The sequence below is a fragment of the Salminus brasiliensis genome, chromosome 20, assembly GCF_030463535.1.
Source record: "Salminus brasiliensis chromosome 20, fSalBra1.hap2, whole genome shotgun sequence".
Lineage (NCBI taxonomy): Eukaryota > Metazoa > Chordata > Actinopteri > Characiformes > Bryconidae > Salminus > Salminus brasiliensis.
Genome location: NC_132897.1, coordinates 8,060,493 through 8,083,508, shown reverse-complemented (window position 1 = coordinate 8,083,508; position 23,016 = coordinate 8,060,493). Strand labels below are relative to the sequence as shown.

The following is a 23,016-nucleotide window of genomic DNA, read 5'->3' as shown; positions in this document are numbered from 1 at the left end:
AAGACTGATCGCTGGGGTCCCTTTTACCTGCGTCAGACCAGCTGCCACCCACCATACTGACCACCAGGCTCCCCTTCCACCTGTGTCAGACTAGCTGCCCACCCTCCTGCCACTGCTACCTGACTAATGTTAAAAATGACATGGACTCTGCCACTATTATTATTACCCCCATTCATCATCAGTACTCTCATTACTCTCACTGCCAATAGGAGGCAGTTTTTCCAACAAACGCAGGCATCCACATACTTTTGTGCATATAGTGTAGTAACACCTAGGCAACCACCTGAAACACCATAGCAACTGTATGAGCCTAAGAAATGCCTGGAAGTGAGATCCCCTCAAGCTGCACAACCTGCGTTTTCTCCAGGAAATGCAATTTTCTAGTTACATAATTTGAATAATTGTGCAACGACACTTATAATAATAATTTTGCCATTTAAACTAAATCTGTAACAAAACCGATGTGTGAGCCCACATAGGCCCTGTATAATTAGTGCAGACATTATCAGCTTAATCTCTAGACCTTTCTTTGAAAGATGTCAATTCTTGGTCTTGTGCTTGGAGGCGTTTTCAAGACTATTTATGAACATTAGAGGAACCTTACCACTCAGGAAGTTGTTTAGAGGTTTTACTTGCAAGTAGAGGATGGTTAGGGTTTGGTGAGGCTTAACCTACAGCAACTCCACTTCTCTTCAGAGGCCACACAGACTGTAAGTTCAGATTTACATATGATATATTGTCTATTATCTTCTAATATGAAATGATTATCTTCTGTAGGCAAATGCAGACTGCATTGTGTGTGGCCAGATGTAATTAAGCCTACAATGGCTGCAGATACATTTTTCAAAGGGGAAATGGATCTATTTACAGACTTTAGCTTGTTATGATACCTTGTTCAAAATAATATGACTCTATGTAGCATAGTATGCTAAGGTTGAATGCACAGCAGTGTCTATTTGGGATTGATAACTTGAGTTGCCTTAAGATCATTCCTGTAATACAGGTCTAAATGTATGTCAATGTTAAGATAGGCTCAGAATAGTCCACGGTTGCTCCTATTTGTGATCAAAAACATGAATTGTCATTAGCCTCATCCAGTAATAAATGTATCCTGGATGTGTGTGAGATGACAGTGTTGTAAACAGTACCGTTCAGCATTGTTCTGTGCTCTGTTAACACTTTCTTTTTGCTGAAATTTGCCTCCTGTAGATGAACAGCACAGATCTTTCCTCCACTTCTTTGTGAAACATGACTGGAGATAGCTCTAACAACTCCATTTTGCTGAACTCAATGAAAGAGAATAGCAGTGTCTCCTGTCCAGTAGTATCCCAGCATATCTCCATTGCTGTGCTCCTCTGCCTGGTTCTCCTGCTTGGCCTCCTCCTCAACATCTTCAGCGTGTGGGTCTTCCTGCGGCGCATGCCTAAATGGAAGGCTGGAACCATTCTTCAATTCCACCTGGCCATCAGTGACGCCATCATATGCCCACTGGCTCCATTTATTATGGTTTACTTTGCTCTGGGAGGAAACTGGGCTTTCGGGAGCCTCATGTGCCGGGTCAAAATCGCCCTGTTGACCACTCACTTCTATGGGAGTATCCTCTTTCTTACTCTCATAAGCGTCCACCGTTACGTATCTGTGGTCTACCACAGTCAGGACTCCTGCTTGAAACAAAAGGACTTTGTCAAGAGGCTTTGTGCAGGAGTTTGGCTTTTTGTGCTAATAAAGGGAGTAGTGTGTTTCAGTCTCCTGGATATAAGCACTGTGGGGAACCACACAGTATGCCTTAGCATCCACCAGGGAGAGAACATTGAGGTGTATTTTGCCATGAACTTCGTTCTGCTCATTCCCGGCTTCCTGGTCCCATTCACCATTTCACTGTTCTGCTACATCCGTCTGGCAAGGTCTTTGTCTAGCATCAACATCTGCCACCAAAAGGGCAAGCAGATAAAGAGTAAATCACAGAAAATGGTGGCCATTTGTCTGGTCATATTCGGTCTGTGTTTCCTGCCCATGAATGTGGTCCGCACCATGATCGTAGTGGTCAAGAAGTACTTTTCCAGCAACTGTGACCTTCTCCTGCAGGTGGAGACTGCTTACTACGCGTCGTGGGTCCTGTCTTCAGCCAACTGCTGTCTCGATCCACTCATCTACTGTTTTTCCTCTGAGAACTTCACAAAAGCTGTCCGCAGTTCGCTTAGGAAAATTGGGGCCAGGATCCAAACACCTCAAGAGGACTGTGCCGAGACAGTTAGTAGGGAAAATAACACAGTCGCTCACTAGGTCCTACATTTGATTACATACGTGCACATGGGGCATTAACAGCTGGAGGGACATTAGAACTGACTAATTAGGTTTCCAGTTTGGAAACCAACTTAGTCACTCAATTACTTAGTCCAAATGTTTGTTGACACCCTCTAATTCAATGTTTCTTCAGTGGTATCTAAAAAGAACTTGTCCTTTTCTTTGCTATATTAAACTTCTCCTTCTACTCTTCTGTGACAGCGTTTGGAACATTGTTGTAAGGATTTCACTGGTGCTCCTTTACACAATGAAATTATCCTCATTATCTTTGCCATAGTGTGTTTAAACACACACACACACACACACACACACACACACACACACACCTATATATATATATATATATATATATATATATATATATTTATTTATATTTATATGCTTAATTTAATTGCAGTTAGGGCAATTTTTACTTACTTGGGAACAATTCAAATGAACACACAAATCAATATTGAGCTTTTTACAACAGCATACCAGCACATATCATTCATTTTGCTGCTCTGCTGTGGCTGATAAGAAAAGTATCAGTCATCACCTCAATGTAAAAAGTTCTGAAATTGCCTGTAATATCTTGCTGCTTTTACTTTCACTTTGTTTTATACTGAAATCAGATGCTTTGATGGAAGGTATTGTAACATTTGATAGCTTGTTCATATTACACATTTTGTGTTTTGTTTTTTTTTTATTTATTTTTTAAGTAGTCCACACTTCTGCATGTAAAGTATTTATAGCGACTTCCAATGCACAGTAATTCTGTCTTTCATAATCTACAAAAATAAAAGAAATGTAAATGGTCTTTGTGGCCTGTGGAAAAGTTTGGGCACTTTACAGAGTTACTTAGTAGAACTTAATAGCAGTCCGATTGTTTTTTGAGCTCTATTCCTAAAATGGGTCATTTTGTTGCACAGCTTCATATGTTCTATGATGTTTAGTGTGAGCTCCATTGCGAAAGTTTCAGTTTGTGTCACTTCAGGTCTATGGTGGTTTTGAGGTATGTTGTAAAAGACATCCTGGCATTGGCCTTTACACAGATGGTTTGACATTTGCAGGTATTTTGTGTAATCAGTAAAATCATAAAATGTGTTTCCTTTGTTCCTCCAAATGTAACTTTGCTGTTCGTGACCATTGAGTTCTGCTTGGCTTCAGTGAGACATCAGTCCACAGCTTTTGTTTCCAAGGTCTTATGACTCTTCTGTGAAATTATATTTGTGCAAGCAATGCTGCACAGTGGAACGGTGGACCACCACTTCTGACTCCTGATCATGCAGCTTTCACACAGGCAAAGGGGGTTTTGATATGCCTGTCTTACCGCTATACAAGCATTTCCTGACCTCCGCGGTTCCCTGAACTACTATTTCTTAATGGCAGTCTTCACTGTAAAAACCACAGGCTGTAAGAGCTTGGGTACAAATGATCTTCTAATAGCTTTCCCCTACCACATGGCCATGGTTTACTTTAATTTTCAGATCTTTAGACACTTGTGTAGAGGAGCACATGCTAGATGCTAAACCTATAAAAATATGATCGTGCTGTCATACCTGCTATATCTACATTTATTTAATTTTTCAGTGTCACTGTAATAGCTAAGCTGGACAAAAGTATTGGGACACATGTAATGGTATTAAAAACAGTTTACCCTGCTTTTGTTGGAGTAACTATCTCTACTGTCCAGGGAAGGTTTTTTGCTAGATGTTTGAGGAGCATTGATGTGAGGATTTGATTGCATTCAGTGACAAGAGTGTTAGTGAGATCAGGATGTTGGATGATCACCACCTCACCTAATTCCCAACTCACCAACTCATTCCAAACATATTGGCTGGAGCACCATCATCAACCCATAAAACACAGTCTCACTGCCCCACAGCTCAATGCTGGGAGGCTTTATACCCCTCTAGCATTAGGCCTGGGCCAATAGGTTCATGTTTATCTGCTCCAGAGTTCTGCTTCTACTGGCAGAATGTCTCTAAAGGTACTAGACAAGCTGTCTGTGTGTGTGTGTGTGCATTGGGTGCAGCTTATTAGAAGGGGTGTCCACAAACATTTGAACATTTAGTGAACATGAAAATATAATAGACCAAAAAAGTCTCAACTGTCATCATCCTGTTCAAATGGTGATGATGTCTTTCTCACTTGGTTATCGCAGTGCTCTTGAGAAAAAGGGTGCAAAGGCTAAAAAGGAAATCCTATTTATGCCGCCAGTGCAGTCTGCTAAAGTGACACTAGCGCTGTGTTTCTGCACAGTGCTTAACTTGCGCAGATGTGCACATCTGGAGATGGTTCATTACACATGTTGCTGTAAGTGCACTTTTTTGTCCTTATTGTGCAACGTAGCTTGAAAATGACATGTCATGTGGACGAATACGTTGGCGTTTCTCTTGGTTTAGCTGTTTCAGAGGACAGTATCTCATATACATGAATATGTGTTATGACATTAGAAAGGCTAAAGAGTTTTGCTGTTTTTGTTTTCAGCTTTTGACTTGCAAAAAAAAAAAAAAAAAAAAAAAAAGAGAAAGAGAAAGAACTGCCCTGCAACTTCTTCTTCCTCTTCCCCCCCTGATCTCCATCTGGTATTGGTGTTAGAATACATCCACATTCTCAAACTCCTCTCAAAATGAACATCTCAGTTCCTACCACAGCCACCGCCCTGGAGAACAGCAGTAAAGGCTTTGAACCACACTGTCCACCAGAAGCTCAGCATGTGTTCCTCACCGTGCTCCTCTGCCTGGTCTACCTGCTGGGCCTCCTCCTCAATGGCTACAGCCTCTGGGTCTTCACCTGCAAGATGGCCAAATGGAGGACCGGCACGGTTCTGCAGTTCAATCTGGCCATCAGCGATGCCATTGCTTGTCCTGCCACACCGCTGATGGCTGCCTACTTTGCCAATGGGAGCAACTGGGAGTTTGGACGTTTTGCATGCCAGCTGAAGATAGCCTTGCTTAGTGCTCACTTCTACGGTAGCATCATGTTCCTCACCCTCATCAGCATTCATCGCTACGTGATGGTGGTCCAAATCAAACAAGCTTCTCCCATGAAAAGGAAAAGCTTTGTGAAGAAGCTGTGTGTTGGAGTGTGGTGTTTTTTGTTGGTAAAGGCCATCATCTACGGCATCCTCCTACCTGTTACGAATGAAGAAGGCCACAAGCAGTGCCTTTCCATACACCAGAAGAATCTTACAGACGCGTACTTTGTCATCAACTTCTTACTCTTCATTTTTGGCTTCATCATACCTTTCGCCATATCTGTGGCTTGCTATAGCCGCCTGGCCAGATCACTTTCCCGCCTCAAGGTGGACTCTGCTCAAAGCCAGGCAATCAAGGTGAAGTCCATGAGGATGATAGGAGTATGTCTGATCATCTTTGGCCTGTGCTTTCTTCCTCTCAACGTTGTGCGGACTGTTGGAGTTGTGGTTAAGAAGTACTATCCCACCCAATGTCAGCTTCTTCTAGGACTGGAAACAGCATACTATGCATCCTATATCCTGGGAGGAATCAACTGTTGCTTGGACCCCCTTATCTACTTCTTTGGGTCGCATCATTTCAGTAGAGCGTTGAGAAAATCCCTATCAAGAAAAAAGATTCATGAACAGGAAAGAAACACCAGAAGTGAGTCTGAAACAGTAAGCTACTCTGCTAAAAGAAGTGCTGTTTATACAATATCTACCTGAATGGAAATCCACTGTTCTTCATTTGCTAATTTTGTTTTTGTATTATTTGATCAATGCACTTTTATTCGAGAGTTTATTTAGTAACTAATCATCTATCTGTGTGCTTTATGGTCATATTTTAAACGTTTGTAGCATTTTTCAGTTTTGTGTAGCTGCTTTGTTGGTTGTTATGATCACTGATGCTTACCAGGTTAGAGATGGTCTTTCTCTAGCTGGGATGACCATCTTCAAATTTCATGAATGACTTATTTTATTCTATTGTATTTTATTTTTAATTAATTTTTATTTAATTTAAAAGAGCAGATGAGTGATTTGTATCTTTTTGATCTTTTTAATGGCTACTTAAATTATAAATAAAATAAGTAAAATATTAGCTTATGTGTGCAGTAAAATTTAAAAAAGATATGGTTGCAAAACACTCATTTCAAGCAACTGTTACAGTTATATGAAAAGGAGAACTCTGATGTTCCCTTCAGATTACTTGGTTTCCCTTTTTAATGTCCTGTATCCAGTCCGTATAGTACTGTCTAATAGTTAAAGTCTTTTTAAAAGTCTTTGGCTTGGTGGCAAACCAAGACTCTGGAAACACTTTATTAGTGTTTAAGGAGCTTCTTCACACATTTCTTTTACCAAAATGATTATTTAAAGAACCATGCACCGAAAGGTTTTTGGGGAACTGAATGTGGGGCTTCTGCTCCGTACCTGTGGTTTTAAAACAGTAATATGAGGCCTTTGTATATGTGTAACATTTTGGTCAGTGATTTATCACATAAAACTATTTTAAGTCAAGGATTTCAACACTCCCTCAAGGTGCTATAAGGCCTTTAGCAGATACGCCACTGTAGTTCACCTTACTGTAAAAGTGGAATTGTTTAAAATCTGTTAAATCTAAACTGATTTTTTCCTAAGAAAAATATGTTTTATTAGTATTTAATTGATTGTTGTTTAATTGTGTTTAGCTGAGAATTTACTAAACCTTACAAATGAACCTGACCAGGGTGGATAGATAGGAGCTTGAGGTCTTTTTTTAATTTTAGAAATTTTCCTGCATGAAACATATTGCCTAAATGTATGCATTTTCTTTTCACATTATGAGATGGTCAGATATGTTCAGTAAAACAGTCATAGCATATTGTCGCTGTCACACAGAAAAATGTGTGTCGCCAAAATAACAATTTTACAGAGGAAAAAAACTTACATTTCAAAGGAAGTAAAAAAAGAAATTGTAGAGCATTTCTATTGGGCCATGCAATATAAAGAACAATTGCCAGATTTAGAATCAGAATCAGAATCTCTTTATTTCACCAAGTATGTTACACATACAAGAAATTTGTCTTGGTGAGAGCAACACGTATGACAAGTAACAAAAAAACACAGAACACATTTGACATATTTGACATTTATGACAAATATAGAAAAAAGGGAGGCTAGGTTTTAAAACTGGCTATATATATATATATATATATATATATTTTTTTTTTTTTTTTTGTATAATTTATCATTTTTTAATTGAACTGATAAAACATTTTTTACTACATAGTTAAGACAGTCATCACAATAAAAACATTTTTATTTCTCTAATTATGTTGGATAATGAAAAATTAGTATAATTACTTTAAATGAACAGATCATTTTACCTTTTACATTTTTACAAATACATTTACCTTCTTAACATTTGCTTTTATCAGACTATTGTTTTTTAGTTTCTTTATACTGCTAGTGTTTTGTTTTTCTTGTCTTAGAAATCTTGAGTTGTATGTAAATGTCAGAAGTTATTACCCACCTCTGTTTACAACTGTTATAAGTGTTTTGGTGCTGCAAAGACGTGAGTATGTAGGCGTGTCAAAATGTGATGTATGCAATAAAGTGGGCGTGTCAACAAGGTTTCGAAACGCCCACCACTCCGGCCTGCATACCGGCCTGGTTTGAACGCTCCAGCCTTCAGCTCCACCTGCCGCGCCAGGTGAACGTCGTGACGTAACGATGACGGGCAGAAACTCAGGTAGGGCAATTTCCTCTCTGAGGCCAGCCGAGCAGATCAGCCGACCGTCCGCGGTGGCTGGAAGCTGGACAGCAAAAGGAAGGAGATGGGGAAACTTCAGGAGTTTGAGATCACTCTGAAAGACAACAAGGTGGTTTATAGTCCGGGCGAGTCGATCTCCGGCACTGTGAAAATCATCACTGCCCAGCATATCCAGTGCAAAGGTAAGACACCTAGGCCATTTATCGCGTAGCCATGAAGGAGCGAGGTGTTTACGTTCCCACTAGATGTTTTTATTTTACCCTAACATCCAGAAAGTAGTCCTTAATCGAGGCTATGGGTCCCAATTTAGGTGGGATAATGGATTAATATTATTCTACAGGTAAACAACACTGTGTGTGTGTGTGTGTGTGTGTGTGTGTGTGTGTGTGTGTGTGTGTGTTTGTTGACATTGTTTCCATAAAGCATAACTACTGGCTGTCCTCTACCTGAAGAAGCCAACCATGTCTCTCTGTCACTGAGCTCAGTTGAGTTCAGTCGAAATCAGAGGTTTACCCTAACCACGACACTATATAATCCTAGCTGAGATAAAAAAAAAAGATCAAGCCTGTGACCCTGTTTCCATGCTCTGAAGACAGTGTTGGGCCTATGTTCTCTTTAGGATGCTGTAACGTCTCATACATACATACATTTTTAAAAAGGGACCATTTGCCCTACGTGGAAAAATAACAAAGGCCTATCAGAAAAGAATGTGGATGTGCTGTTCAGCCAGTTGCTCTGTAGTGTTCATTGTTTTTCCAAGTGGTGTGTGTTCAGCCCTCAAGCAACACAGAAACCGGTCTGCATGGTTAATGATTCATGTGATACCTTAAACTATCTGATAATCAGTCTTGATGGTCTACTTTTAAAACTTATCTAAATACAATACACACTCAGTGTTCTCCTTTGTTCTTCAGACTTCTACATACTAAGGCATTTCAAACCCCGCCACCTGTTTTTAAGTCTTTTGGTCTGTTTGGTAGGAGACAGTTTTCTCATTATAGTGGTCTCCTGCTCAGTGGTTGTTGAATGGTTTAGCTAGATCAGCCCCATTATTCTTCGTGAAAATAGGACAGTGGGTGGTACTAATGGGACAGGTGGCAAGATATGCTTATGTGGCTTGAACCTAGGGCTGGGTGATATGGTCAAAATACGATATTTAAAGACATTTTTCATGATACAAAAACTTTGTCATGATGGATATAATCGCTCAATACATCGTTAGCAACAGATTCTTAAAAACTACTATTTAGATAGTCTCCTGTAATGAGTACAGTGATTTTTATTTTGCTGCACTTTATCTAATTAAACTACAAACTAAATTACACTGTTTGTTTATTAAGCACTAACAATATCCTCAATATGCTTACAAAAGCTTAATGTGTATCACAATACGATACAATATCGTCATATTGCCCAGCTCTACTTTAACCTGACAGTCAAACTAGTCACTAGACATACTTCAACACTGTGAATATCCGTTGTGTATTATAAAGGAAGGCCAAGGAAGCCTAATTTTAAGACAGTTACGTGTGTGTGTGTGTGTGTGTGTGTGTATATGTATGTATGTATGTGTGTGTATATGTGTATGTGTGTGTGTATATATATATAATGCATATAACTGTAAAATGGTGACTTTACAGGAGAAGGCAAAAATGTTTGAATTAAAACTTTCATTTTCTTTTTTAGAAATTGCATTTCTATTGGTCAGTTAATCCATAATTACTTGCACAGTGTACAGAGCAGCTACAGGATTCAAACCATGGAGAAAACTAAAAACATTTATTAACATGATACTGGTCCATTCATAGGGAGTTGTTCACATAATGTCAAGGGCAATTTCCTATATGATGATATGCAAATGTAAAACTGAATGTGCAGCGATGTACATTATCTGTAGAGGCAACAGATTTCAGCCTCGTTGTATTTGAATATTCCATTATTGTTAATGACAAAGCACAGAGATCAGCCATTCCTGTAACAAAGATCTCAGCTGGAGAGCCACCTGTGCAGTCAGACCTGACAAGGCATGAGCAGCCCCCCAGCTGGCCTTATGCAGTCTCAGGACTTACAATACTGCCATTGTTGCACCTTTTGCTTGACCCTCATTTGGATCGAAGGCCCCAGCATTTGAACTGCTTCTCTTTGTTGTATGGAAATAATGGTTCAGACCAAATACACCAATTATCTATAACATTAAAACCACTGTCGCGTGACTTGAATAACATTGGTTACATATGGAACTACATATTAGGAAGCAGGGAATACTAAGTTTTTGAAGATGATGTATTGGAAGCAGGATCTGAGCAATTTTGACACAGGCCAAAATGGGATGGCTAGTCAACTGGGTCAGAGCATCTCCAAAACATCAGGCAGGTCTTGTGGGGGGGTTCCTGGTGTGCAGTTGTCAGTACCTACTAATAATGGTTGAAGGACAGTGAAGTCATGGGCGTCCAAGGCTCGTTGATGTGATCCCCGGAGGCCCCACCTCCCAGCTTACAGGATTTAAAGGATCTGCTGCTAACATGTTGATGTCACAGGGCACCTTTAGAGGTCTTGTGGGGTCCATGTCTCACTGGGTCAGAGCTGTGTTGGTGGCATGAGGGGGACCTATACATTACCTATACTAAACTATATTTAAAAACCCTATTCAGTCATTCATGTGCTCCTCTTTTGCTGCTGTATTGTGGGAGAATATGAGCTGAACTTGAAATGAAAGCTTGTTTTCACAATGTTTGGACACTACTGAGTCACTGTGTTACTGTCTCTGTTAGCGCTGTGGAAAAACAGGATTGTTGACATTCCTGGTGCGGCACACAATACCAGAATGAAATTGAATCGTCGAAACATGAAATGAACAAGGTCGCTGTTCAGCCTGTGCATTCAAACGCTTCAGTCCATGCTTCTGAGTATTTGTAGGCCTCAGTGGTTCTGCAGTATCTAAGCTTCAAGGTTTGACCTCTGGGAGCTCCTTCTTTTGGTATAACCTTGATGGGTGATCTGCATGAAGCCAAGTGTAAACACGGTCATATTTCACTTTGACATCACCAGAAAAACAAGTGGTTGAATCTTCTGTAAATAAAAAAGACTTTCTGTATTATGATGTTATTTTCTCAATAACTGAACATATTTTCCTGCTGAATTCTTGGTTGCGTTTCCAGATCCTTTACTCTTGATTTTATTACAGCTTTGTAATCATAGATTTTAGTTTTTTTTATGAATAATATTTACTTCATATGGTTTCAGTTTTGTGATAACATAAATTTTATTCTTATTAAAATATAAAATACATTTAATACATTTAAATAAAACTCAGTTGTCTTTCCACAGAGTACACAGAAATTTATGCATAGTAAAAAAAACAAAAACAAAAAAACAACAGGAAAAGCTTCAACTAAACTAAGAGAGCAGAATAACAGTTACATATGATAAAATATAAATAACAGATGACTGAAATATGAATCTAAAGTATTGCAGAGAAAATTGCACATATACATTAAAAGTTCATAAAGAAATGTAATTATGTTTTGAACTGAGCCATTAACTTCATTATTCTCTATATAATACCTAGTGTATGATGAGATCCATGAGATCTAGACTAAATATACACCTAAATACACCCTACGGTGCCCTGCTGGTGACGTCCCACATGAATGGCCACGACGTAGAAAGATGAGATCTGTTCTCACGCCTTAAGTCGTGGCCATATTTTTTTTGTGAGATGTCAACAGTGGGGCTCCATACTGATCAGCCAGAAACAGTGGTATGGTGAGGTGAATAACACTGATTATCTTGTAACAGTGGCTCATGTCAAGGGGTGGGATCTACATCTTAGGCATCTTTATGTTGGTGTGTTGGAAGCAAGCAAAATGGGCAGTCTGAGCCACTTGGACCCCGTTTATATCTGGTCACTTCATGTGACTAGTATCTGGATTGTATTTGTCTCTGCATCTTGGGTGTGTTTACACTTGCATTATCCAGATATAATCCTGATACTCAAGATAAATGAAATACCAGTTGTAAACAGAGTCTTTGACAAAGGTAGGTCTTGTGGAGTGTTTCCGGCATGCAAGTGAAAAAGGACGGCCAGTGATCCAGCAGCAAGGTCATGGGTGCGTAGTGCTCACTGATACACATGAAGAACTAGAAGGCTAGGCCATCTGCTCTGATTCCACAGAAAAGCTACTGTAGCACAGACTGTTGATAAGGGTAATGCTGGCTTATCTTGTGAAGGCCATGCCTCTGTGCTGTTTTGAGGGGATCCTACACACTATTGGGCAAATGCTTTTTAATGTTTTGGCTGATCGATGCAAGATATTTCCATATTTGTCTACTATGGTGAGCAGAAATGTACCTCTATGCTACCCTTTTTTTGTCAGAGAGGGAGACTTGCATTACATTAGGTGCTGTGTCAGGTTTCATGAGAAGCAGATTCACACAAACTAAAAGGTTGTCAGTAAGTTCATCAGTTAAACATGGCAGTCATCCGGTGTTATTCTGGAAAAGCTTCTGCGCTATTGTACCCTTTGTAGATGTGGTCATGTGATTAGCCCCATGTTACCACAATGGCATTTACTTGTTGATCTACACCAGCCATCAAAGTTTGGCGGTACACTGAATCAACACTGATGTTGGCTACAGCTAAAATGTGTGAAAATGAGCCTTTTGGAAACAGTAGGTGTGAAATAAAATGAGTTTATTCCCTCATTGCTTCACCACAACTAAAGATAAGTGAAAGACTCTGCTAGACGCTGAGGCTTTGATGCATTACTCTGGAAATGATCGGTTATGTGTGTGTGTATTCCTCCTAAATTCTAATGAAGTATATACGTAACCATCTGTGCTTCTCTCATTTACATTCTGCTCACTTACAGCGATCAAGGTGAACTGCCAGGGTTACTGTGGTGTGACCAACAAGGCGAACGACACAGCCTGGTCAGAAGAAGAGCAGTACTTCAGCAGCTCTCTCTCAGTGGCAGATAAAGGTACTCATGACAGAGCATTCATTCATCCTCCTCTCTATTTTCCACCTGAAAGTAAAGTTGATTTATTTATTTATTTATTTATTTTTTAACTGGTTTATCATGACCCAAGCTATTTTAAGCACGTCATAACATCACCTAACCTTTTCACAAGTCCCTAGGTGGTACAGTCCCACCGTTTCATTCAGCTTTGAACATGCAACTATCAGCTCTAAATCAACTAGGTAATCTAATCTAAGATTCCCCAGCACACAGCATCTCTCTAAAGCACTGCCAAGACAGTTGACGTAATGTCGTAAGTCATACTGGTCACAAACTGGTGCCCTGCCCATTTAAGCTCTGTGTTTTTATTCTCAAAATACACTCACTCCTTTGATGTTTTTTCTTTGGCATCTGCTAAAAAAAAAATGCAAAAATGTTCCGCTTTGTCAATCGTGCTTAACCACCCCATCACACAATGTCTGTAGAACATTTCTGCCATCAGAATATCGTGATTCATGGCGTTGTAAACAAACACTGCTGTTTTCCTCTAGCTTCATCCTGGAACTTTGTGTTCCACTTTAAATGGTGCTGACGTTATGATGTTATTTCTACCTTTAAAATAAAGAAATGTACAAAAACTGGTTATAATAATAACAAATGGTAACTAATAATGAAGTCTAGGTTGAATGTAAATGAGTGTCTATTGAATAGAACCCTACACCTAAACCTAACCCTAATCCTGACCTTTGAATCAACCCTAAATCCTAAACCTAAAAGATTAAGGTTAAGGTTAGGGTTACGGTTGAATGTAGGGGTATTAATAGAGAATAATTTACATTAAGATTAAAGTTCATTTGCATGAAAGAGACATTTAGATTTACATGTACAGCATTTTGCAGACGATCTTCTCCAGAGCTACTTACAAAAGTGCTTCACTGTTTACTCAAAAAATCTCCTTAGCTAGTTTTTAAAAGGCTAGGATCCAAAAGATACCTCTAAGCTTAGATACTACTAACAACAAAAGTCAGTTTGAGAACCGCGAGTGACTTTGCTGTTAAGACCAAAAAAAGCCTGGATGCTTGTCTTCCATGGATCTTAAGGGATGGCGGCTTAAGCCGAGCAGTACTTCAAGCTTAAAGGGCTCTTGATACCGATGGACTTCTGAGCATTGCCATCAAGTATGGAGGGGCTGGTCCATTCTTGGCTTTGTAGGCCAGCATCAGGGTTTTGAATCTGAGTTAGGCTGAACTTAGAAACATTTAAGACAACCCTTTCCGCTGTATTCTGAGTCACCAGATGTCAATGATCCAACATGTCATAATATAACTATGATAATAACGCAATCCGTGTTTTGATATATCAAGATATTGTGCAGCCCTGTTCAGGAACCTTTTCTAATTCTGTGTCTCACTCGGAAATATGTCATGGTATGCAATGAAAATGTCGACTTTAAATGTTGACTTTATTATAATATGTAATATACAGGATGTATCCTGGCACCCGGATGTCACTGCTATTGTCTGTGGCACTGGGCACCAATACTAGTTTGTAGGTTAAGTTCTAGGGTATTAATTTGATACGTGACAATATGTGAAATATCACCGCAGCATTCCCTCTCAACTTGAAACCTGTAATACAACAGTATTAGTTCATGATTTTGATCTTTGATCATTTTCCCACATATATTTTGCATTTATGTGGTTTCTGTTCAGCAGTCAGATGATGACCACTTCCCCTGACTGTTCGGAGATGAAGATGCAGTCGCAGTAACCGCTCTCTTTCGTTCACTGAAAAACCACACGTTACTGTTGTCAGTCATGGTGACACAGCCTTTATGCAGGCTATGGGGCACACTCGGTCAAGTGAGAGTGGATGTTATGTAATCAAATGAGTGCCGTGTGTGCAGGAAACAGAAATCATGATGCATGAGGAATTCTGGGAGGATTTGTTTAATAAATATACAATACAAGCAAGAGTCTCTGAGCTAGCTGAGTGTCGTCTCTCGGTGCCTGCTCTTAAAGTTTACCCATGTAACTCTTCACTGGCTTCCTGTAGCTGCTCGTCAGATTCAAGACCCTGACGCTGGCCTACAAAGTACAGCTCAGATGTACAGCCCACCATCCTTTAAGAAGTATGGAAGACGAGCATCTAGACTTTTCTCTGTCCTACAGCTTTCTGTCTTCAGTATCATGTTGACTTTTGTGTTCAGAAGTATGGAGGCTTGAGGTATCTCATGATTCTTGACAGTTAACACTGGCTAGGGAATTTTTGAGTGAACAGCGAAGCGCTTTCGTAACATCCTCTGGATAAGAGCTACTGCTAAATGTCGTAAATGTAAATGATGGTGGGGGTGATGGCAGTAGGAGGTGAAACATGATGTTATCGATTGATCAAATTTTCCATATTTCTGCTGGTGGTCGATGATGTAGTAAGGAATCAGAAGATTTCAGAGGTGGAGAGAAGTTGTTACATTTTGTTGTAAGGTTATAGGGAAACAATCATTTTGTCTAGTAACTGACATGATATAATTAATCATCTGGTTAATATGTCAATTTTAATTTGAGGTTGACTTAAAAATGCAGTCTGCAGTCTGATTGTGTATTTTCTGGTAGTTTTACACTTGATTACACGTGATTACAAATACTGGATTTGTCTGATAAGATTCTGTCATCCTGATCATGTAGCATGTTCCTACCCAGTACTGCAGGTTTGTATGGAGATGAGCCTTATGAGATGGCCTTTGTCTTGAGTATTGGAGGTTGATGTTGGACTTTTTCTGCTGGTTTAAGAGCTTGACAGTCAATCTGCATTTATTTTCAGTCGGAAATACAGTGATGGTAACCCTCATTTTCAATGCTGCCAGGCATTTACAACTTAAAGGGATTGAAAAATAAATAATAATAATAATAATAAATGGCAAAAACTTTAAGATTTAATTAAAGTATAAAACAAAAGCTATTAAGGTTTCAACACAAAATAATAAGTAACTAAAATGATGATGCTAAATTAAGAAACTAAGTTAAATAAAAAGGTAAAAAAAAAACTCAGCTGTTATCAGCTGTCTGAAGGTGGCTAGAAACTAAAAGTTTCAACTAGTGAGCTAAGTTTTAGAGGCTCCTGTAGTGAATTCCAGCTTACTGGTGCACTGCAGCTAAAAGCAGATTTTCCCAGTTCTGTTCGAAAACTTGAGGAACCTGACCGGTAATCCAGGATCCATGCATGAGCTATAAGATTGCATATCTCAAAGCAAAGTGATTGAATCAAGTGGTCTGACCGCACTGGCCCATGAAAGGTCTCAAGAACAATTGTATAAAGAACATGTTCTTTTCACTGGAAGGCAGTGGCTCCACCCACTGTTCTGTGGTTTGTGTGTACATTGCAGGTGTGTATTAAAGTAAATAGGTGTGATGTTAGATATTGTTCTATTCGTGTGTATGTGATTTATTTATTTATTTTTTCCCCATTCCCCTAGGCACTCTGAAACAGGGCGAACACAGTTTCCCTTTCAAATTTCTCCTACCAGGTGAGATTGTACAGTGATGACCTCACATATCCACACCTGATCTCTGCATTCTTACACACACAGACACACCCAGGTCAGTCTGTGTGTTTATTACCCTGGGAAACAGAGCGTTTAAACCACACAATACAATGGTTTCCATTTTCGCTTCAATCTTATCATCTTATGGCCGTGATAGATTTGGTTCAGGGCTCAACGATGAGACTAACATAGGTATATAACTATATACATGGTCTTTGCTGGCAGTGTTTACTGGTTTCAAGGCTAACACTTGTTATTTTGCTAGCTATACTAGTTAAAGCTTCCTTGGGGAAAAAAAGTATATTATTTAAATTATTTTAAAAGCACTGTGCAGAGGTTTTGGCACATAGGTACGTTATGTAAAAGCATTTACATCAGAAATTTGTAGTGTATATATCAACAATAGAGTAGCAGTTTTCTTACTGTATAATAGAGTAAGGCAAACGTCCCACTTACCACATTTTCCCATTGGAAAATCTCTGTTCTAACATACCTGCGCAGCTTTTTACATTTTCACAAATGAAAGAATGCAGTTTACAAAGGACTCATACAGACAGATATAGTAAAGGGAATTTAAATGTTGAACCTGTTTTAAAAGCGCCGCAGGTACATAACTGCGCGTAAACGCAGAACAAATGTAAGCAAAAATTGGTTAATTTGAGGAAGTTGGCCAAGACCAATATTACAGGCCTCGTTTCAGGGCATAAATTAAGCCTGAATGTGGTCTAATTTGCACGGCCATTAGCGATTGAAAAGTCTTTGTTGACCTGAAGTTGCTTAAAGGACCTAAAACATTGTATTTAACTATATTTGTGTGTACGTTGTTGGGTTCATACAGCACATATACACAGATCAGCAATAGCATTAGCACCAATGACCGGTGATGTGAAAACCATTTGATTTGAAAACCATCTTTATCTACAGTGGCATCTGTTGGGCAGCAAGTGAGGGTTCTTGAGGGTGATGTGTTAAAAGCAGGAAAAAAGGGCTAGCATAGGAATATGAACAACTTTGACAGGAGCCAAACTGTGATGGCCAGACGACTGGGTCAGAACATCTCCAAAATACCAGGCAGATCTTATATATGTTTTTCTGGTAGGTAGTGGTCCAAAAAACCACCCAGCACCAGGGTAATGGGCACCCAAGGGTCATTGATTCGATCAGTGGAGGACCCACCTCACCGTTTTCAGGGCTTAAAGGATCTGTTGCTAATGTTAGTCTTGGTGCCAGATACCACAGGATGCATTCAGAGGTCTTGTCTAGTCCATCCTCGAATGCCCAGATCTGTTGTGGCTGCACAAGGGGGACTGACTCAATATTGGGCATAATGATGTAATATCTGATCACCTATGGGGGAACTGGTTGGGCCACCTTGGGCAGTAACGACTACAATCAAACATTTAAAGTAATAGGACACATGTCTTACAAAAAGTTCCATGTTTAAACCATTATGCCAAAGGTCTTGGGGGTTAATTAGTTAGTTGGCAATTGCAAGACAAGCCTCTGTGTGTTTTGGTCAGCATACTAGAAGAGGTTAAAAGAACAGCCGCAGTGTCTGCATGTAGTCCTTGCAGTCTTATGAAAGACTGCTCTTTCTTAGCAACATGATCCATAAACAGAAACTGGTGCGGTGTCTTTGCGTGGTAACTGAAACCTCCTCCAGCTGTTCCTGTTTTAGGTTGTGTCTGCCAAGAGAGACCTACGGTATACTGTAAATGAAACCTATGCTTTAGAATGTTATAATACTCTGCAGCAAATGATGCCATTTGTTCCTTTTCTTTGGACCATGTCATTTGCTTAATAATGGTTTGGATTAGAAAGGCTTCTAGATTATTTCGTTGGTAAATCACAAATTGGTTCAGATTTGACATCACCTAATTAAAGGAATGCACTTTTTGGAAGATATGCATCTGATCAACGTTTCTGTTTTCCAGCCACCGCTCCAACGTCTTATGAAGGGCCCCATGGAAGGATCATGTACAGAATTAGAGCCTTTATCGACACTGCTCGCTTCGCTAAAGACTACCAGATAGAGAAACCCTTCTACATGCTGAACAACATCGACCTCAATGAAGTGCCAGACATACATGTTAGTCCACTGCAGCAATATCATTCATTCCTGACTAACTGTATATTGTCACTGACATGCAAAAACCTTGTATCTCCAGAACAGCAACTTTACAGGGAAAAGAAATGTTTTTATTATGTCAAATACACAATATGTCCAAATGTTTGTGGACATCCGTTTTAATTAATGCATTCAGCTACTTTAGGTATGCGTTGCTGACACAGATGTGCAAATGCCACAGACACACACACACACCTTGTCTAGTCCCTGTAGAATGACATGGCAAGACAACCATATTCACCATTTGTGTTGGACACAGCTGGAGTTTGGCCTCCATCTTTAACCCATCCGTGAAGTGAACACACACATGCACACTAGTGATCAAACAGTGACCGTGAGCACAGGTGCTTGGAGCAGTGGGCAGCCTGGTGCAATGGGCATTGTTGCGCTGAATGATGAGTTTGGGATGATCATCCAACATCCTGACCTCACCAACACTATTGTTGCTGAATGCAATCCAATCCTCATGGCATTACACCAAAATCTATTACAAAGCCTTCTCTGGACCCTGTACAGGTTTCTTTCTTTCTTTCTTTTTTTTGGTAATACCCTTGATTTTTGGAAGAAACCGTGAATTAGCAGGTGTCTCAATTCTTTTGTCCATGTAGTGTGTCAATTGAACATGTTCACATTGTGTTTCACAGAAGCCAAATTCATCATCTGTATCGAAGAACTTCTCCTACAAGCTGGTGAAGAATGGGACAGTGGTGCTGCAGGCTAAAACTGACCTTCGAGGTTATACTCCAAGTCAGGTTATCAAAGTGTCCGCTGAGATTGACAACAAATCAGGAAAGTCCACAGGCCATGTGGTGGCTAGTCTAATGCAGGTGACCATTTTAGTAGTTTCATGACTGTGTAATGATGACTGTGGCATCTGTTGTACTGTTTGCCCTGTTGTATCCTAACCTGTATTTTTACCTTCTGTTAGAAAGTGACGTATAACACAAAGAGGCCGACACATGACCTGAGAACGATAGCGGAAGTTGAGGGAGCTGGAGTGAAGGGAGGGAAACAGACGGAGTGGAAAGGGCAGATCATTGTGCCTTCTCTGCCCCAGTGCTCTCTGGCTGGCTGTAACCTCATCAAGATCAACTACTTCATTCAGGTGAATGTAATGCCATTGCTAAGTGTTCATTTGTTGACTTTTTTGTTCAAGTGAATGGAATATCTTCTTACAGTATTTGGCTTTGTTACCCCAAATATCCTTAATTTATTGCTTCTCATTCCTTTATATTGAGTAGTGCACTGTGGCTGAGCTAGGCTTTTAGTATGGGCCACAAATGTGATCAAACCCACCTCTAGAAAAAATGCTCCTGCCGTTTTCCACTTTTGAAAACTGATTGAAAGCTGGTTGGGCTACTTTGTTCTCTGTAGCGAAAGTTCACGCAAATTACATGTGGTATTTCCTGCTTCCTTTCAGCCAATCAGATTATTCCTATTTCATCTTGTCCTAGATCACTCACGGTGTCTCTGCCCTTCTCTTTTACGAGCGCACATTAACTATCTCATGTCTCGCAGGTCTCTCTGAAGTACCCGGAAATGTTACTGACTCTTCCCATACACATTGGAAACATAGCTGTTGACCCCAGCCGCCGCACTCCGTCCAGACCGCATGCAGCTCCACGCTTGACACCGCCTGCTACTCCCGGTTCTCCTAAAGGCCAGCCCTCATCTCGCTCTGCTTCCACCAGCACACCTCCTCAACCGGCCCCCAAGCCCGCCCCTCGCCCACGGCCTCGCAGTGCCTACCTCGCCCCCAGCGCCCCTCCACCAGAGCCGGACATGATGGATGCAGGCAATCGCCACAGTGAGGAGATCCCCAACAGGATTCACTCTCAGCAGCAGGCCGGTGGTCCTGAGGCTGCCGTGTCCCCCAACGCCTTCAGCTACGCTCCAGGCCTCACTTTCTCTCAGAGTCAGGGCACCAACAACAGCAATGCCTCAGCACCCCCCTTCTGCGTATCCACAGGGGGCACAATTCCTTTCTTCACGGATGGGAACACTGCACCTGTCCCAACCACCTGCCCTCTTGTCCTGCCTCCGGATTACAGGAGTTCGTCCTATCCACATGGTGAGTTCCAGTGGCCCACTGGCTTATGTTATATAAGTGGACACAATAACATGTCTCAGTCATGTCTCATGTCTCAATAATAGCTGAGACAGTGATAGGTGATTGTCCTGGACTGATCCCTTTTGATTGATTGATTAAAAACTTGTACAGCTACAGATGGGCTACAGTTAGTAAATGTATTCCTACAGTGTGTACCTGTGTGGGACCATTTAAAATGGCCAATGAGTGAGTACCAAGCTACATTTGCCATGTCTGTAGTTTGTGGTCAGGGGCGCTGCCAAGCAAGGGCCTCATGGGCCCCATATAAACATATTACACTGGGTCCCACAACTTGAACAATTCTGCCAAAATACCCTGTCAGTCACAGGCCCTTAAAATTTCTAGAATTAATCACATAACATGCATACTATACATATTAATTCCATAGAAATTGCTGAATAATTTTAGTAGTTAATCGTAGGGACGCACTTAACCCATGATTTAGTGTGATTCAAGATCCACTTTTAAAGGCTTAGAGAACCTCTCACCTGATGTAAAGGTACTTTGCCAAATGAAATACCCCATACACTCACATCTCTACTACAAACATGACCATTCTGTCCACGTAGTTGCATAATCTACTAATGAGACTAGAGCAACACTATGCAACCGAATATGACCCCTTAATTATTAGGATGTCTGTTCTCCATGATTTATTATCACATCTCCACAATGCCCATTTTGTTTCTTCCATGTTTTACATTGGAAGATCATCACTGTTCTATGCATTGTTACAGTCCTAGTTAATGGATAATAAGTCTAAAGATTCATATCGTTGACCCCAAAGAATCTGAGGCAGTTTCACACCTCCATTCCTTACTCTTACAGCTTAAATAAGTAAGTAACTCAGTAATTTTGCAGTGTTTTCCATTTGCATATCATTAAAATGGTGCAGTCAGAGACCTGACACAAAACCCTTTCTGTCAAATTCATGTCTCATTACTCTTTAGCACACCCTAGTGGTGTTTTTTGATATGGCCGCTTAGGCTCAGTGTTTGTAACCATGTGGTTCTTTTTTTATTTTTCAGTGTTTTAATTGAAACTACTAAATTAATGAATGTGTTCCTTTCTTTCTCAGAGCCTCCACCATCTTATGAAGACAGCTGCACCAATACATAATGAGTTTATTCAGTGTGTACTGAAAAACAACACCTGGACTGAATGCAGGACTTGTCATTTTTGCTGTTTCGGGACAACCGGACCTTGTTCACACTGGAAGTCTGTGATTGTGGGGGAAAAAAAAAGACTTATGGGCAGTTTTCAGTCAGAATGAGATGGTGTCCGTGATGCCACTGGTTTTAATGTTTCGTTTTTTTAGTGCATTCTGTCTTCTAATAAAAACAAAAAGTAATAATTTTAAATGCAGCATTATTTTGATGAATAATTCAAGACACTAACAAACAAACTAATGTGTTATTTAATGATTAAAGCTAATCAAGTGATTGGGCCTTTTTTTTAATGCTTTCGTACAAGCCCACTGTAAAACCTGAAAACCTTTTGCTCGTTGTTTAAGTGTTGTTTTTTGTTCTTATTGCTTGTTGGATTATATGATGTTTGAGCCTGTCTTATTCTTCATTCTCAATGTTTTCCAAACTGGGTGATATTTTGTATGTTATTTTATTTACTTTAATACATCCTCTTTCTTTCTTTACTCAAGATATTTATAATAAGTAAAAACTGTGTGTTCATCCAGAGATATTTGACATTATTTGGGAGGACAGACTACACCGTATTTTGTTATGCAGCACCAAATACATTAATAATGTAATACAGACTGCTTTCTAATAAACCTCTTTTGTAAGCCAAACTTTGGTGCTTCATCTTGTCTGCTAGAGATGATGACTGATTTAGGGAAAACACACAAATCACATCAACTGCTTAAAGTAGAATTATGCTTTAGTTTGTAATTTCATAACATTTTTCAGCAGTCAGTCATAACCTGCATTTTACACACTTAAAAATAAATGGGCTACAAAAGGATCTTTATACGAGACCATGGAATAACTACTTATGCCTTCATGAACATCAAGAGGAGGTTCTTTGAGCCTATATATATATGTTATAATATATATTAATATATTATACATATTATATATGTATAATATATAATTATTAAATAATAAATTATATATTTTTTGTTGTATTTATTTTCTTGGCTGGGTTCACTTTATGACTAAAGAAACACCCTGTGCCTTTAAGATATGCAAATATGCATATTATTTCTGCTATTATCTCCGCTCTGATTGGCTGCCCTGTATTGCATTTCATTCTAAAAGCAGTCCAGA

The 23,016-nt window shown here is 39.8% G+C and overlaps 3 protein-coding genes across 3 annotated transcripts; all 3 read left to right on the top strand.

The window, feature by feature from the left end:
* The first annotated feature begins 1,215 nt into the window (after window positions 1-1,215).
* Window positions 1,216-2,533, top strand: LOC140542123 (P2Y purinoceptor 2-like). The gene has a single exon (XM_072664974.1). It carries the CDS (start codon window positions 1,249-1,251, stop codon window positions 2,281-2,283), a length of 1,035 nt encoding a protein of 344 aa, XP_072521075.1. The 5' UTR covers window positions 1,216-1,248; the 3' UTR covers window positions 2,284-2,533.
* Window positions 2,534-4,842: 2,309 nt separating this feature from the next.
* Window positions 4,843-6,297, top strand: LOC140542069 (P2Y purinoceptor 4-like). Its single transcript, XM_072664902.1, has one exon. The coding sequence runs from the start codon at window positions 4,916-4,918 to the stop codon at window positions 5,966-5,968; it is 1,053 nt and encodes a 350-aa protein (XP_072521003.1). The 5' UTR covers window positions 4,843-4,915; the 3' UTR covers window positions 5,969-6,297.
* A 1,683-nt stretch (window positions 6,298-7,980) lies between these two features.
* arrdc1a (arrestin domain containing 1a) lies at window positions 7,981-22,538 on the top strand. The gene is made up of 8 exons (XM_072664735.1): window positions 7,981-8,173; window positions 12,863-12,973; window positions 16,425-16,475; window positions 18,428-18,582; window positions 19,266-19,448; window positions 19,550-19,726; window positions 20,140-20,692; window positions 21,810-22,538. The coding sequence occupies exons 1-8, from the start codon at window positions 8,056-8,058 to the stop codon at window positions 21,848-21,850; spliced, it is 1,389 nt and encodes a 462-aa protein (XP_072520836.1). The 5' UTR covers window positions 7,981-8,055; the 3' UTR covers window positions 21,851-22,538.
* The last annotated feature ends 478 nt before the right edge of the window (window positions 22,539-23,016 follow it).

Coding starts and splice junctions, on each gene's coding strand:
- LOC140542069 (XM_072664902.1), top strand. CDS start 4,916: ATGAACATCTCAGTTCCTACCACAGCCACCGCCCTGGAGAACAGCAGT.
- arrdc1a (XM_072664735.1), top strand. CDS start 8,056: ATGGGGAAACTTCAGGAGTTTGAGATCACTCTGAAAGACAACAAGGTG. Junction 18,583..19,265: donor ATGAAGTGCCAGACATACAT/GTTAGTCCACTG, acceptor TGTGTTTCACAG/AAGCCAAATTCATCATCTGT. Junction 19,449..19,549: donor TGGTGGCTAGTCTAATGCAG/GTGACCATTTTA, acceptor ACCTTCTGTTAG/AAAGTGACGTATAACACAAA.
- LOC140542123 (XM_072664974.1), top strand. CDS start 1,249: ATGACTGGAGATAGCTCTAACAACTCCATTTTGCTGAACTCAATGAAA.